At 38.2% G+C, this 14,152-nt stretch overlaps 1 protein-coding gene across 5 annotated transcripts in view; it reads left to right on the plus strand.

Moving 5' to 3' along the window:
• Window positions 1-1,388: 1,388 nt before the first annotated feature.
• Window positions 1,389-14,152, plus strand: part of LOC119729752 (multiple epidermal growth factor-like domains protein 11) — a 36,282-nt gene continuing 23,518 nt past the window's right edge. Inside the window, exons 1-5 of one of the 5 annotated variants that reach the window (XM_038202479.1) lie at window positions 1,389-1,646; window positions 9,517-9,742; window positions 11,456-11,613; window positions 13,437-13,538; window positions 13,714-13,814. In XM_038202479.1, the coding sequence (XP_038058407.1) occupies window positions 11,492-11,613; window positions 13,437-13,538; window positions 13,714-13,814 (325 nt within the window). In that variant the 5' untranslated portion in view covers window positions 1,389-1,646; window positions 9,517-9,742; window positions 11,456-11,491. Of the gene's footprint in view, window positions 1,647-8,817; window positions 8,996-9,239; window positions 9,261-9,516; window positions 9,743-11,455; window positions 11,614-13,436; window positions 13,539-13,713; window positions 13,815-14,152 lie in introns of those variants that run through there. The other 4 variants (XM_038202474.1, XM_038202478.1, XM_038202476.1 and 1 more) reach the window with 4 other exon arrangements.

Below are 14,152 nucleotides of genomic sequence, written 5' to 3' on the forward strand. Positions count from 1 at the left end.
CTTCTGCGCATGGGTGTACGGTTGGAGAGGTCCCGGATGGAATGGTTCATTTCTAAAAACCTTCAATGACTCATCGCACGACGGCCGCAAAGTGCCATGTCAGATGTTAAATAATTGATGCCTCTGCATTGCACGATTGGTCCTCTTTAAATAAATCCTTCGCATACAGCAGCTGCAAGCATTGCGAATACAATTCGTGGATTTGCTTTTGGTGCATTTGTTTTACGTTTGAAGCAACAAAATTGCTCAAAATCTTAAGAAGGGTGCATAACGATAAACTTGTTGAAGTAAGTTACAGCTCTAGTCGATACTTATTTTGAGAAAACAGAAAAGCATATGCACAATTTTTGGGGTCTCGTTTAACTCGATTCCGTTGCTAACGCCGCACGTAAAAAATGTGCCCACGGGCACAGTTTAATTAAAAAATAAAAACACCTTCATTGATTATTTTCTTCCAAAAGATACAATTTCAGGCGGAATAATTTCACCTGTCCTACATTATGAACACATTCTTGTAAAAGTTGGTCGGTTAACTTATTCTTTATGATGAGGCTTGCGGTTTTGCCGAAGTCAATTGTGATCGGCTGACTGATAAGGTTTGTGCACAAAACCCCACGATGCTTGGGATTTTGTGTAGAATGGTTGCCGGACCACTTTTTCACGGGAGTGTGCTAGTAATGTATGTCTTCACTAAATTTGTTTTCACGGAAACCCTGTTTTTGTTTTAACGTCTTGTGTAAAGTGAACAGCGCCACCTTAAGCATGTACATATATCTGACATGGACCATGCACGATGCGTGCTTAGAACAGCTGCGCCAGCATAGGAAGATGGTATCCACCCCCCCCCCCCCCCCCCCACCCACCCACACACACTTTATGATTTTATGGAGGCTGGTGTCCGGTAAAAAATACCCTGTCTAGTGTCTACCTTTCAGTACTGCGTAATATCTAGCCCCCTCCCCTTCTTCACACTCGCCCCGGCCGGCCGGGGCAAGGCCGCGGCCCCCAAAGGGATGAGAATCTGAATAAATTCACATCTTATCCGAGAGAATGTAAAATTACAACACATTACTGCAAAAAAAAAAATCGCCTTTTTTAAAGCCAGATATTACCAAAGTAATTCAATCACTGTAATTGTTTTGACGGGACGTAATTCGTAAGCTTAGAAAAAAACATCAAAATGCTAGACGGATACTCGCACGCGCGCCCTCTTGTGGTACGGCCGTGGTCAATAATAATTGATTGACAGTTGTGGGCGTGATTTTACTCATTGGTAGCCGGCGACGTACCATCAATTTAATGGCGAGCGCAAAGAAAACCAGTGATGTGACGTCAACATCAATAAATCGATGCGCTCGAGTTCGTTCATTCATAAAATATGAATCATTCATCGTATCGTACGACATCGTAAAAAGCAAAGAAAAACAACACGTGTGGGTGTGCCATGCATGCGCGCCGATAGTGTCTACGGTTAGTTACGTACGTCTAGCTCTCTGTTTACATTTTATAGTACGAATGTGCCGATGGTCTGAGTTGTGCGGCAAGAGTTCCGCCAAAAACGTCGGCAGAAGTCGGTAGACCCTAAGAAAAAAAATCAACACCCTGATCGTAGCCACTCAACCAGGCATGCAGAAGAAGCCTATGTGGTGAGCATTTGCATATTTTTTTAAAAATAATTCTGAGAGACATACATGCATGACAGAGAAGTACTTGCAGATTTAGAAGGCTTCTCTCCGTCTTTCTAGAACAGGGAAGTACACATTTTTAATATATCTTGAGTATAGTAGGCCCTACATATTATTTTGTATCGTACGCGGTCCGCAGGGCGCAGTGTTATTCGGGCGATCGTGAAGTGTAGGGCCCCTGAGTGTTTTGTTTCGATCAAATTAGATGCATGTAAATTGTTAACATTCTGTCTTCCAATGTTCAAGCACAAACAAAATGTCATAAATGTCTGTAGTTTAATTCCTGTCAATGTCATTTGAATATTTAAATTTTTGTTATTAAACTCTCAAAATGTAAAGTCTGGCCATGGTCTGACAGTACCCACTGAGCTGTTCAACAATCCATTTCAATACTAGTTCAGTTATTGAATTAGTTGTTTTTAAGATTTTGAGAAATTGTGTGGCTTCAAAAGAAAAAAGAATGCACCAATATAAAGCAAAGATCATACGGGCTTCATAGGGAGGGTGGGGGGGGGGGGGACATTTGACAGGCGCATAAGAAATAAATTTTCTTGGAATTTGTAATTCCTCTTGTTTGCACTTTTCTTTCATAAATTTTAATTAATAGACCTTATAATAATTATGTAGCGGCCATCTTAGAGGTCAGCTATTTTTATTTGAATTTAGTATTAACAGACTTAATGCAGAAAAGTTTTACTCATTCTTTTTAAACTTCAGAAATGAGGTTCTGGATAGATTGCCATCTATAAACAGTTAATTTGACAGTACAGAATGTGTGCAAGAATGTACCGAAAGTATAATATATGCTTGTAGGCCCAATCATTTACAAATAATTTGGTGATGTGTGTTCACATAATGCATGAACCATGCTTAATTCATAAACGTGTAGTGACTAACATGTTAATCATGTCCTTAGTACAGTATTAAAGTTTCGATGACAGATGGTCATTCTTGCACTCTGCAGCGTCCTAAATTAAGAATGTTTCCAAGTAAGCCTGACAAATCATAAGGAGTGATGCACAAGTAGTATCCGTAAATGAGGAATTGACTATTTTGTAAGGTGTAATGATCATCTCTGTCAGAATTATAAGAAATGAAAGGACAGCATTTAGAGTTGTGTGTAGTTTAAATCATGTAGTTTTTAACCCTAACCGAACCTAACCCATCAAAGTTCAACAGCAGGTTTTGTTTAAATCGTTGGGATAGGTACATGTACCCCTAAACAGATAGTCTTTTACACTGGGGTTGGCATACATTTTATATACCTCCAGAACTAGTCCTTGAACAGTGTGTGTGTACAATTTCCTATGTGGGTGTTGCAATTTGCCAGAATGGGTATGGTTCCTAGTAAATTAGTCTGGGAAGTTAAGGTTAATGAGTATACTTGTACATGTACATGGTACCGATATTCAAGTTGAAGTACATTTAAATGTGTTTTAGCATTTCCTGTGCAGTTGTTTTGAAAGTATTAACAGGTCTTCAATTTCCAAGAGTGCTCCCAACTGTAGAACTATGGGATCATCCTACATGCACTGACATGTGTAATAATAAATGTAGTTGAATTCATTAGTTGGAGAATAAAAAAATGTCTATGTAAGGGTGATTGGTGTTCAGCATTCATACTACGTAAAAAAACATGTCCAACTTTTGATCCTAAATAACTGTGTTGTCGACCAATGGAATTAAACCAAAATTTCAGATCATGTAAATTGTAAACGAGGCATGACAAATTTTATTGAGCGAGTTTCATCAGCTTTGTGGAGGAGGGTGAGATTTAAACACCATATGAAAGTTAATGTTTGTTTGTCTGTGTTTTTGTACTTTGTTTACTTTAGTACCTTTAACAGTATTTTGTTTACCAGTTTTATTGTTTAATTAACCAATAACACACAAATAAGTTACACAACAGAGATCTTTTTCTCCTCAAAATAAAGTTGTCTTTATTTTACCTTTTTTGGCCAAATGTGGCAATAAAAAGTTCAAGGTTGGCAATTTGGCCCATAAAAAATCGAGGCAGGTTGGGTTTCATGCTATTAAACACACAATTATTTTTTTAGGCCTAAAAAAGGAAGAGAAATCCATAAAAAGCCAGGCTGGGAAGTGACAATTATCCACAACGTCTATTTATAAATATTATCTTTATCAATAAATGGCGAGCTATGCGATGTGTTAAGCTTCATGTAGGAGATGTGTCAGCACATTTCTTCGACATGATTTCAGGATCAGGAACGAAGATCCTAATGAGTTTCTGGCAGCAATATCCTCATCAGAAATGGCACGAAGTCTCCACGGAGAGAACGAGGATCGAGTCACTGCCAGTGAGTCATGCACGGCCAGTCAGCCATGCCCCCCAGTCCCTCCTACTGCAGCTGCTGAACTCTCTCTTGACCTACAACAAATGATAAACGGAGCTGATTATGAAATCAAACAAGAGGGGTGGGCGTGAGGTTGGGAGATAAAGGGATATATTGAGGGATGTCACCCTTTGAACTTTTTCATCAGAATCTATAATCCAGTTAAAGATTATCACTATAAAGCCTGTAAACACCCCCCCCCCCTTCCCCTGACAATCCCCCTACAGACTCATGCACATAATGAAACCTTTAATCTGAAATTTTGTCACGCAAAGCACTATTACTTTTTACCAAATTTACAAACAGGAAAGAAGTTAATTTTTTAATGATTTAAAGTAATTTATACATTTTGGGGTAAAACTTTGGCAGCTTAAATTTCTATTCCTTGATTGGTTCCACCAAAAATTTGAATTGAAAATGATCAAATGAAATTCATCATTGATAATTCTCTAGTTTCCTGTTCAGAACTGTTTTTCATTATTGGATACCAATTTGTGGCGGACTTTGTCAAAAGGTACCGGTACATATATTTTTCTTTTAAGCGAAAGAAAAATATGAATAAGAAAAATATTGATGAAGCCTTTATCAATATTTTTGTTTATGTAAACATTGGCAGGTGGCCAGAGGCCCGCCCAGATACAACCATGTTTACTCTAGACATAGAGGAAGGATCAATGCAGTGTATACATAATCCACAACATTTTTGGCAATGTGCCAAAGACATCTAATTGAAATTCAAAGCTGCAAACAGTTCTTATCACAATGTTAAAATAAATGTCTTTGATTATTGTAGGGTCAAGAATGTCAGTATACCGAAAGGGTATACATATTTGTGCCTTGGTACTTGGTACTTGGTGTGTATCCCTCCGCACATACATGTACCATGGAGCTATGTACGCACATGAACATAATTGCATGTTCTGTCTCCAAAGTCAATGTCGATCTCGTCAAACTGAATGCATAATGTACACTGTGCGAGAGAACTGGGCCAAATATTAATACCTGTCAAAATGTCGGAACCATTTAGGGAACGTCTAACTTGTGTGGCGAAATATGAAATTACTGGACAAGGAAAATATCATTGGCACATTGGTTTTCTTTAACCCAATAGCAGCTGTACTACATATTGTAATACACTGTGTTTATAATGTAATACAATTTAATACAAAACAGCACAGTACTTGGGCGAATTGGGATGGTACAGGGAGTACAGACTGGGCAGATTTGGGCAGGGCAGGCCTACACAGACTAATGGGTTCAGTTTTCTTTGTGAAGAGATTCAGTTGATTTTTTGTTGACCAAGATTTCCTTAGTATTGTAAAATATGGCAGTCATATCAACATTGTCTTGCTGCCTTTAAAAAAAAAATAGTACAAATTTCAAAAGATTGAAAATGGTTGATAACATGTTACACTAGTATGCCCATGCCTAAGAAAAGATAATACACCCTCAAAATTCGATACATGTACACATTAAGTCCTATAGCCAGGACTCTATTATTCATCAATTTATAATGAACACTAAGGTTGTTAAAGGTGAAGTAGACCATTCCCAAAATGTGACCGCCCAAAATATTGTTAAACAGAGCTCTACAAGGTTTAAAGAAAGTAATGACACTAAACTGCTGTGAAGACGTTCCTTCTGGCATGATGTCATTTTGAAGAAAATGATAAAAGAGGTCCTTTCCAAAGATGTGTCAAGTGACACATTTTCTTTAAATTTCCGTGAATATCGCCCCATGCATTTGGATGCAAGCTGAATTGACCTCAGGCGGTACGCTCACGCCACCAGCACGCGTACGGCCGATTGATGCACTAGTTTGTTGTCGTTAGACGCGCACCTACGCGCGATTCAAAACTGAATGCTGATAATTTAGGGATTGTGTCACGAGAAAGCGCAAATATGGCACTGCATTTTTGGATCCAGAATATTGTGTTTAATTTTGTTCTGTGTTTTTTTTCTCCAAAATATATAGCATTCACAGAGCTTAAACTTCATTTAAGTTAGTTGTGCACGCGTTTTTAGATTTTGAGCACTTCTGTTGCTTCAGACGAAAAAAAATGCACAAATTATGCAATTGGTCTACTGTACCTTTAATGGCCTTTGAATATAAGGACGCAAGTGGAATAGGACACTATAGACAACTAGACACCATACACTGTAATTCTAAACTCATCTCGGTAATATGAAGGGTGAATTACATGGGAGTGAATCAGCAGATGTGTGGCAGTCTAGCCTGTTTGAGCCAAGGTTATGATTTATAAATGCAGGCCATTCACAATGTTTCATAAGTAATATTAATCGTCATATGTCAAGAAAACAAAACTACAATCTAAATGTTCGATTTACGCACTGGACTTTTTCAGAAGACTTTTGTCTTATATTTTTTTTTGAATTTAATATTTTGCCAACCCCCCCCCCCAAAAAAAAACCCACCCAATGTACGTGTACATTTTGTACATATATTGTACATCAATTTTCAAAAGATAGAAATAGTTAATGCGGTACCCGCTGCTATGTACATCAGATTCAAACCAGCCAACCGATCCCGTTAGCTCGGTGGTTGAGTGGTAAGACATCTGCACTAGAAAGCAGGAGGTCGTGGGTTCGAGTCCCACCGAGTGATTTTTTCAAACTTTCACTAGGGAGGTAACACACTGAGTATAGGCCTACAGTGTATATAAGTCGGTGAAGGGCGAAACCTAATTTGATTTACATCAATTTTGTTGCATTTTGTGAATCTAGAGTTTATTTTTTTGTGTTTTTTTAGCTTGGGAGCGAAAGTGGATACATACAGTGCCCCGTAGTGTTTACTATTTTAGTCTGGAAGTTGCACAAAAGCTTGCTGATCTTTGTCCCTGTTTAAGTCCTGTTTTGTGGTTTGGCATTTGTGTTCAACTGTCAAGCTCAATTCATTGTGGACTGAATGGTAGGATTGAAAACCAGGATGTGCAGATGGAACCCAGTTTCTCCAAAACCTGGGCTTCACTTTGCCCTGCCATTGCCAAGACTAGTCTGGATTCCAAGTCCTTTGGGTTTTTTATGTTTTTGGCTAGGGTGAGCACACAGATCTGCCGATGAAATTAATTCCACTAAAGCGGGCCCAATTTCAATCTATTCCTCACTGCATTGTACATGTATATGATGCAATTCTTAAATTGTATTTGGTTTCCAACTCTGATAGAAATTATTTAATTAAAATGTAATTTTATTTGAATCCTGATTAATTGTGATAGCACTTCATGGGTCATGAATGATGATATTATCATTTTGATAATGCCCTCTTTTGGCAGGTGATCGGGTAATTAATGTCTTGACCAAAGACTATGCCCAGACTAAGAGTGATTTTATTCCATGTATTATTGGGTCTATATTACATCAGTGCATGCATCAGTGAACTGTCTTCTGATCTAGCAGCCCTGTCATGTGCATGATGAATTCCGTGTGTGTGAGCATTTTTTTCATATTAGTTTTGGAATTAGGATACTTTTTTTTCTCCAGAAAGTGAAACATAATTTGCCATGGTCTGCATATTATAGTGGCAGGGCCAATGTTGGTTTTGGTTCCCATGACCAATTTGGAAAGAGATAATTAAAAGTATTCAAAAGAAAAAAAAATCTAACTAAATGTGTCATAAATGATTAATTAATATACACTTTTTGTGCACTTTCAATTTCGAATAACTTGCCATAAATGCTAAAATTATATGCGTGAATATATGAGCTAGACCAGACAACGTTTTTCTCAAGGCTTGAGAATCAGAAGCACAAGTATGCAACTTTTCCTCGGATCAGCTGATTTCCTCTTTTTGTACTTCCCAAGTGTGCCATTGAAAATAGAAAAACACTGTACAAAGTCTGGGAAAAATTTGAATTTCCTCTTTTTTGTGTGACTTCCCAGTTGCATGCCTGATAGTCTGTAGCAAACTCTTTGAACTTTAACTAGCGAGAAAGCGGCCGATATGTCATATCCTTAGTTACTGCGAGGTTGTCCTCAAACACAAGTCAACACTTTCTCTTTTTTTTTTAGCCCCCTTTGAGTATAAACGGGCCCCATGCATCCTCACCATATATGGTCAATTTGGTGAGTCACAGATTACGTGATCTCGCTTATAGAAACTGGCTTCAAAAAGGGGGTATTTCAAGCCTGAGGTAATACATTGTTGTGCCACACAACAGGCAGGCAGGCCAAAAGATTTGAGTTCACAGTTTTGGAGGGAACGAAAAAAAGGGGGGTCTGTGGACTGGACAACTTTGGAGGTTTTGAGGGGTAGTGATTCTTGGCAGAGAGTTGCTGCCTGTCATGCTTGAAGTACAACAGGAAATATTACTTTAGTTTGTGAGGATGAAACTTGATTGCTGCCGAAGGAGGCTGGTACAACTTTGGTAAGAATAGTTCAGCCCTTTTCATTTCATAAGGGGGGGGGGGGGGGGGTGACCTTGAGGTTAGAAGTCTCATGATGTGGTAAGGCATAGAGCAAGGACAGAGGTTATCTTTATTATAGCACAATATTTGTCTTATATTTTTTAGGGACAAAAAGCATGCTGGATTATGTAGCATGCCATATTTTGTAAGCTTGATGGTTGATTACAATCAAAGTTGCGCGTCCTTAACTGCTTTTAGTAGCCTGTCATCCCCCCCCCCCAAGTAATGGTCATGTCCACATTGCATAACAATAGTTTTTATTGTCATTGGAAATATTGTTGTGAAGGACAGGTACATGTACAGTGCTTTACAACAATACTTTTGAGTAAAGTAAGCACTGCAGTGCAGGAGAACACAAAACTATTTTTAGGTTCACTACATGTAAAGGTACACGTACCATGGAGGGTACTTTTTTACGTGTGAAATAGAACTTTGTGCAATAGCTAGGAACCGTCATAGCCCAGGTTAGACGAAGTCTTCATTGCATTACTGGGCTAGGAACCGTCATACTGTCATTCTGCTGATTTTCTGGTATGTTACAACATTCATTTAGCTTTTTTTGGGTATACATGTGTAACTGCAAGGAAAAGGTTTAGCCGGATGTTTGGTTATCATAGAGGAATGTGTACACAGTTACAGTTCCAAGACAATTGCATACAGTAGGTACAGTCCATGTTCTTTGAATCCTGTGTTTACAAATTTCATCCTACAGGTGTTAATTATACTTGATGACCAGGCTATAAGCTAGCTGTGAAGTGATTGAGGATCTTAACAGTGTATCCGTATAAAATGACGGGTAGGGCCTACATGTTTCTCAGTCATGCCAGCATGTAGATCAGTACACACGCATGTGTCATTTGACAATTAAACAAAATTTATACTTTGTAAGAGTTCAAACACCTAAAAAAAAAAAAAGTATGTGAAATTCTTTCATTCTCTTTCAAAAGTAATGAACTTGAAAAGTACTTTTTTTCAGCTTTTGTTTAAATTTAGCTTGAAACTGAAACTGCTGTTTATTTTATTGATTTTTATTTCCTCTCTGGCCTGTACAGATCCATGTCCTGTTAAACGTGGAGGTCATTCTTGGTGACATCACTAAACACTGGTGTGCTAAGACCTTGGAGTTGGGCTAAGAAAACTACACACAGTGTGGGGCCTTGGTGAGTGTGGATAGAGGGACTGACCACTGTGTTTTGGCCATTGGCTGACCCCTGACCTTCGAGGTCCTGAAGTTAGACCACAGGGAGTAGTCTGTACTGGAGGGAACTCTGAAAAAAGGTACATATAGGTGACCATACATATGTGTTCAAAATTTGAGATTGGTGAAAAAATTTGATACTTTTTACCTTGACTCTTGTCAATCATCAGAGTCCAATAAACAACCTGCCCCATAGGGAAGTATCGAATGTAAATTCCCAAGTTTGTCTAACTTACATGCGATATGCTGGAGGGTTATTTGCTAGCATTATTCAGCCAGGGTGTGTATGGTCTAAAAGTTTGTTGCTTGCTGTTCTCTAGACTTTCTGTAGTTTACTTTGGATTGCCCTTTGTGAGTTTTTGCTGGGATTGGTTTGTAAGGCCTAGGGGCGAGTGAGTGCTCCCCCAAAATTGCTCCAAAGCGCATACGTAGCTTCTGATATTTTCGTAAATCTAGAATCATATTAGTTAAAAAATGCAGGGGTACAAGTTCTCTTTGCATGTTTTGACAATTGCCAAATTATATCTTAATTATTATTATTATTTTTTTAAATTCTCTAACTTTTTTGAACAAGGAATACGCAGTTTCGCTTACACAATTTTTTCTCCTTGAAATTTTCCTGTTATTTTCTTCATTTTCAGCATTTTGTTCTAGACATTACGTTTGTTTGTTTGTTTATTTGTTGGTTTGTTTTGGGGTTTTTTTTTGGGGGGGGGGAGGTTCTGCAAAGCATTTTATCTACTTTTTCCTGAGTGACAAGTATCTTGCCTGTTTTTAAGAACTACTGTGTCTCTATTGTAACAATAAAAAAATGTCAGCATACTCACTGTATTATTATAATACAGTGAGTATGCTGACAAATCATGCTGTATTTAGTGACTGGCAAGTCAACATAATTCACTTTGCTAAATTCCAACATTGAAATTTTATCTTGATTCTGGAGGGTAAATGTCATGATGGTTAAGGTTACAAAAACACATTCAGGCTAACTGTTTGTTGTTGGTTCAAGTATGTTGTTTACATGTGCCCTATGCTGATACCAACACAAGTATTTGTGAAACAAACATGATAAAAGTACACAACGTAGGTAAGTGGATGCCACAAAGGTCTTTTATCAGATTCGAGGTTTTTTTTTTTTACTACTGGATCAAGTTTCCAGGAAAGTTTTGAACAGATCATTGAGGTGCTGTTGTGAAAAGTTCAGATTAATTTTTGTTTTTATACAGTGTGAGGTTTTTCAAGTGGGATTTTTTTTTATATAAATGGAGGCAGTTTTTAGTATGTGATACTTGTATTTTATGTGGATATTTCTTGTGGGTTTAGAGAATCCTTTGAATTTTATTTGTAAATAATGTGCTTTAGATTTTTCTAGAATCTGTGACATTAAAGCTTCAATATACAAAGCATTATGCAGCTAGGAGAAAGACGTTTTATAATATTTGTGTTTTATGAGAGTTGTGCAGTTTTTTTCTTCTGAAAATCTGTCTAATATAGTGCAGAGAAATGAAAAAAAAACCAATTTTGAAGACACACGTTTGAAAGTTTTTAGGAATATTTAAGATTATGTTGGAGCTTAATTGTCATCCGATTGGGAGGGGGGGGGTGGAGTTTGTTGGCAAAATTTAAAGACAATCTATGAAATTTACAGTTATTTTTTAGTAAATTTAAATTTCTTCCATTTTTGGCTGATTGAAGGTGTCTGAGTTTGTTGGCAAACCTGAAAGACAATTTATGAAATTTACTGTTATTTTTAAGTAGATTTTAAATTTCTTCCCTTTTTTTGCTGATTGAAGGTGTAGAAGTTACTAACAGTGGCCAAGGAGTCAGCTATGGGGGCTCTACACGTGATGCTTGTGTCACTCGTCCTGATACTCTCTATGGGAATAGCCGACGTTTCAGGCCTCCTGTCTTTGGATCAGAATGGGCCACACGTCTGTACAAGAACGGAGAGGTAGCCTAATCAATCAATGTGAAACGGAAACTTTAAACTTTCTAAAATTAGCTGCCACTATTCTGTATCCTGGAGGGGGGGGGAGGCAGATTTTTAGGGGGGGGGTTCAAATGGGTCCTAATTCCCAGTGGTGCAGTATTAAAGTTAGATCCACACAAATTTTGAGTGAAACTGGGAGGTTGTCTGCGTACGTACATTCAGCAAGAAAGCCAACTCTAACAACCTAAAAATTGGTCATTTCCTATGTGTGGAATCACTAAAGGTTAGACTGCATTTTCCAAAGTCCCAAATAAGAAATTAAAAAAGTCTATTTTTTTTTTATCTTTTGAGGAAGGAGGGGTGGATATCTGCAGTATAGTCACATTTCCTTTTTTGCTTGGTTTTCACACAGCACCTAAAAATAGCTGAGAAGGGGCCTAATATTTATTTGTGGCTAATTAGTGAGCAACTTCCCCAGATAAGATCTCAAACTTAAAGGAATTTAAAACTTTTTAACATCTAGTTAAGACAGAGAAGGACCTAAATATGGGGTCTACCCGATGTTCCCCAATACCTATGTTCCCCAATACCGATATTCTCTGAAATCCTCAGGATTAGGGTTAGGGCTAGGGTTAGGGTTTGGGTTATAGGGTAAGGATTTCGGGAATCATCGGTATTGGGGAACATCGGTATTGGGGAACATAGGTATGCACCCCCTAAATATGTTGCTGTTGTATACAAATTTAAAAAAAAACGTACACATGTGTAACATTCTCAAAATATACTGTGTTACAATGGATTACTTGTAAGACTTTACAAAAGAAAACTCGCAGAAGTCAGTAAGTTTTGTTAAAAACAGATTTTTCGACACAGCTCAGAGAAGTCTTATCTACAGTGTACACATGTTTGCATAACTTGGGCATAAGGATTTTCCATGTACATGTATGTGCCTTGTGCAATGAAAGATATCTGTAACATCAATTGTTTTTGAGATGGCATCGCACTAGAGACTATTGTATTTCAATTATGCTTTCATTGTTCAGCTGACAAGGTCAAGGTGTACGTACTTTTAGACAAGGTTTTAGAAGTAGACAATACAGAAGTTGAATGCCATGGAACCTGTATGAATGCTGGTATTCTCCGCACAAGTTTGTGAGCATGGACTGATTGCAAGGAGATTTCAAATTGAACCATTCCATGATTGCTGTCCCATGCCACAAGCTTAGGCTTTCAACTATAGCCCTTTTCACACTAGAGCCTCTCAACTCGGGTTGAACTCAACTCTGGGCGAACCCAGTGCCGGCCCGGGTTGAGTTTTTTTATTTTTCAACCCTGCGTTCAACCCGCATCGTTTCACTCTTGTTTCATGCAAATCAAGCTTATCATGCTCAGTTACTACTGTTTCGAACCCTGGCAAGAATTTAAACCCGGGTTGAAATTCTCAACCCTGGTCTGCAGCAGGGTTCAGTTCAACCCGAGGGGAAATCAATCTTGGGGTTGACGCAGGGTAGACGCAGGGTTGGAATTCTTCAAGTGTGAAACGATGCATGTTTTCAACCCTGCGTCAAGCCCGAGATTTGTCTAGTGTGAAAAGGGCTTATGTGATCCATCCCCGTACGACCATAAGCTGGTGTAAAAGAATAATTTTTTTTCATAACTGAATGTCTTTCTGATGTTTATATTCTTCTAAATTAGCTATCGGCACAGTAGACAATGTCTGCATTATGTGGGTTAATGATAAATGGACATTAATGTTAAAAGCAAAAAGGAAAACGACTGGTTTTAGTTGAAAATTATTCTGACATGTTGTTTGTTTGTTTCTTTAAATTCTTTGATACTTACAGCTATCATGTAACACTTATGGCCACTAAGGAAACAGCTTTTGAACAGATTTACTACACCAGCTGTACCGACATTCTGAACTGGTTCCGCTGTACACGGAGAAGGTAATGCTTCTTAATTCAATGAATTTGATAGTATAAATAAGCCCTACTGAACGAAGATCCTTCAAAATCAATTTTAAAAAACAACATTATGTTTGTCTAGTATTGAGCTTGTGTATAATTATTGTAAAAGTAACAATTGTGGGGCCTTTTACTTTTGATTTATATTTTTTTGCAGGACAATGTATCGCGTCGGATATTATCAGAAAATTGAAACACATTATCGGGACATAAGAGAATGCTGCAATGGCTACGCACAGTCTGAGTCACTATGCATTCGTAAGTACACACATTCTTGTTCCCTAACTGTGGGACTGCATGCGTGTTGTCCCATGGTACAATGGGGACCGAAGACGCTATGGGGGCAGCAGAAAGTCCCTGTAACTCGGTCCTAATTTCCCTATAGTAACAACAACAAACTTTTCCGTCATGCTGTGACGTCTGTCCACCATGTTCATTGCCAATACGACCCTCAACTATGGTGTGGTTTAGGGAGGGATTGGTCAACAATAGCCAAGTACGGTCCCCAAACAGCGATAAAGAGGATCTCAGCGGAAAAAACGTCCAGTGCCTCTTCCTAAAACAGTTTCTTGGTCTGACTCGCCACCCTCTTCTTA

This window comes from Patiria miniata, unplaced genomic scaffold, assembly GCF_015706575.1.
Source record: "Patiria miniata isolate m_02_andy unplaced genomic scaffold, ASM1570657v1 HiC_scaffold_21, whole genome shotgun sequence".
Taxonomy (NCBI): domain Eukaryota; kingdom Metazoa; phylum Echinodermata; class Asteroidea; order Valvatida; family Asterinidae; genus Patiria; species Patiria miniata.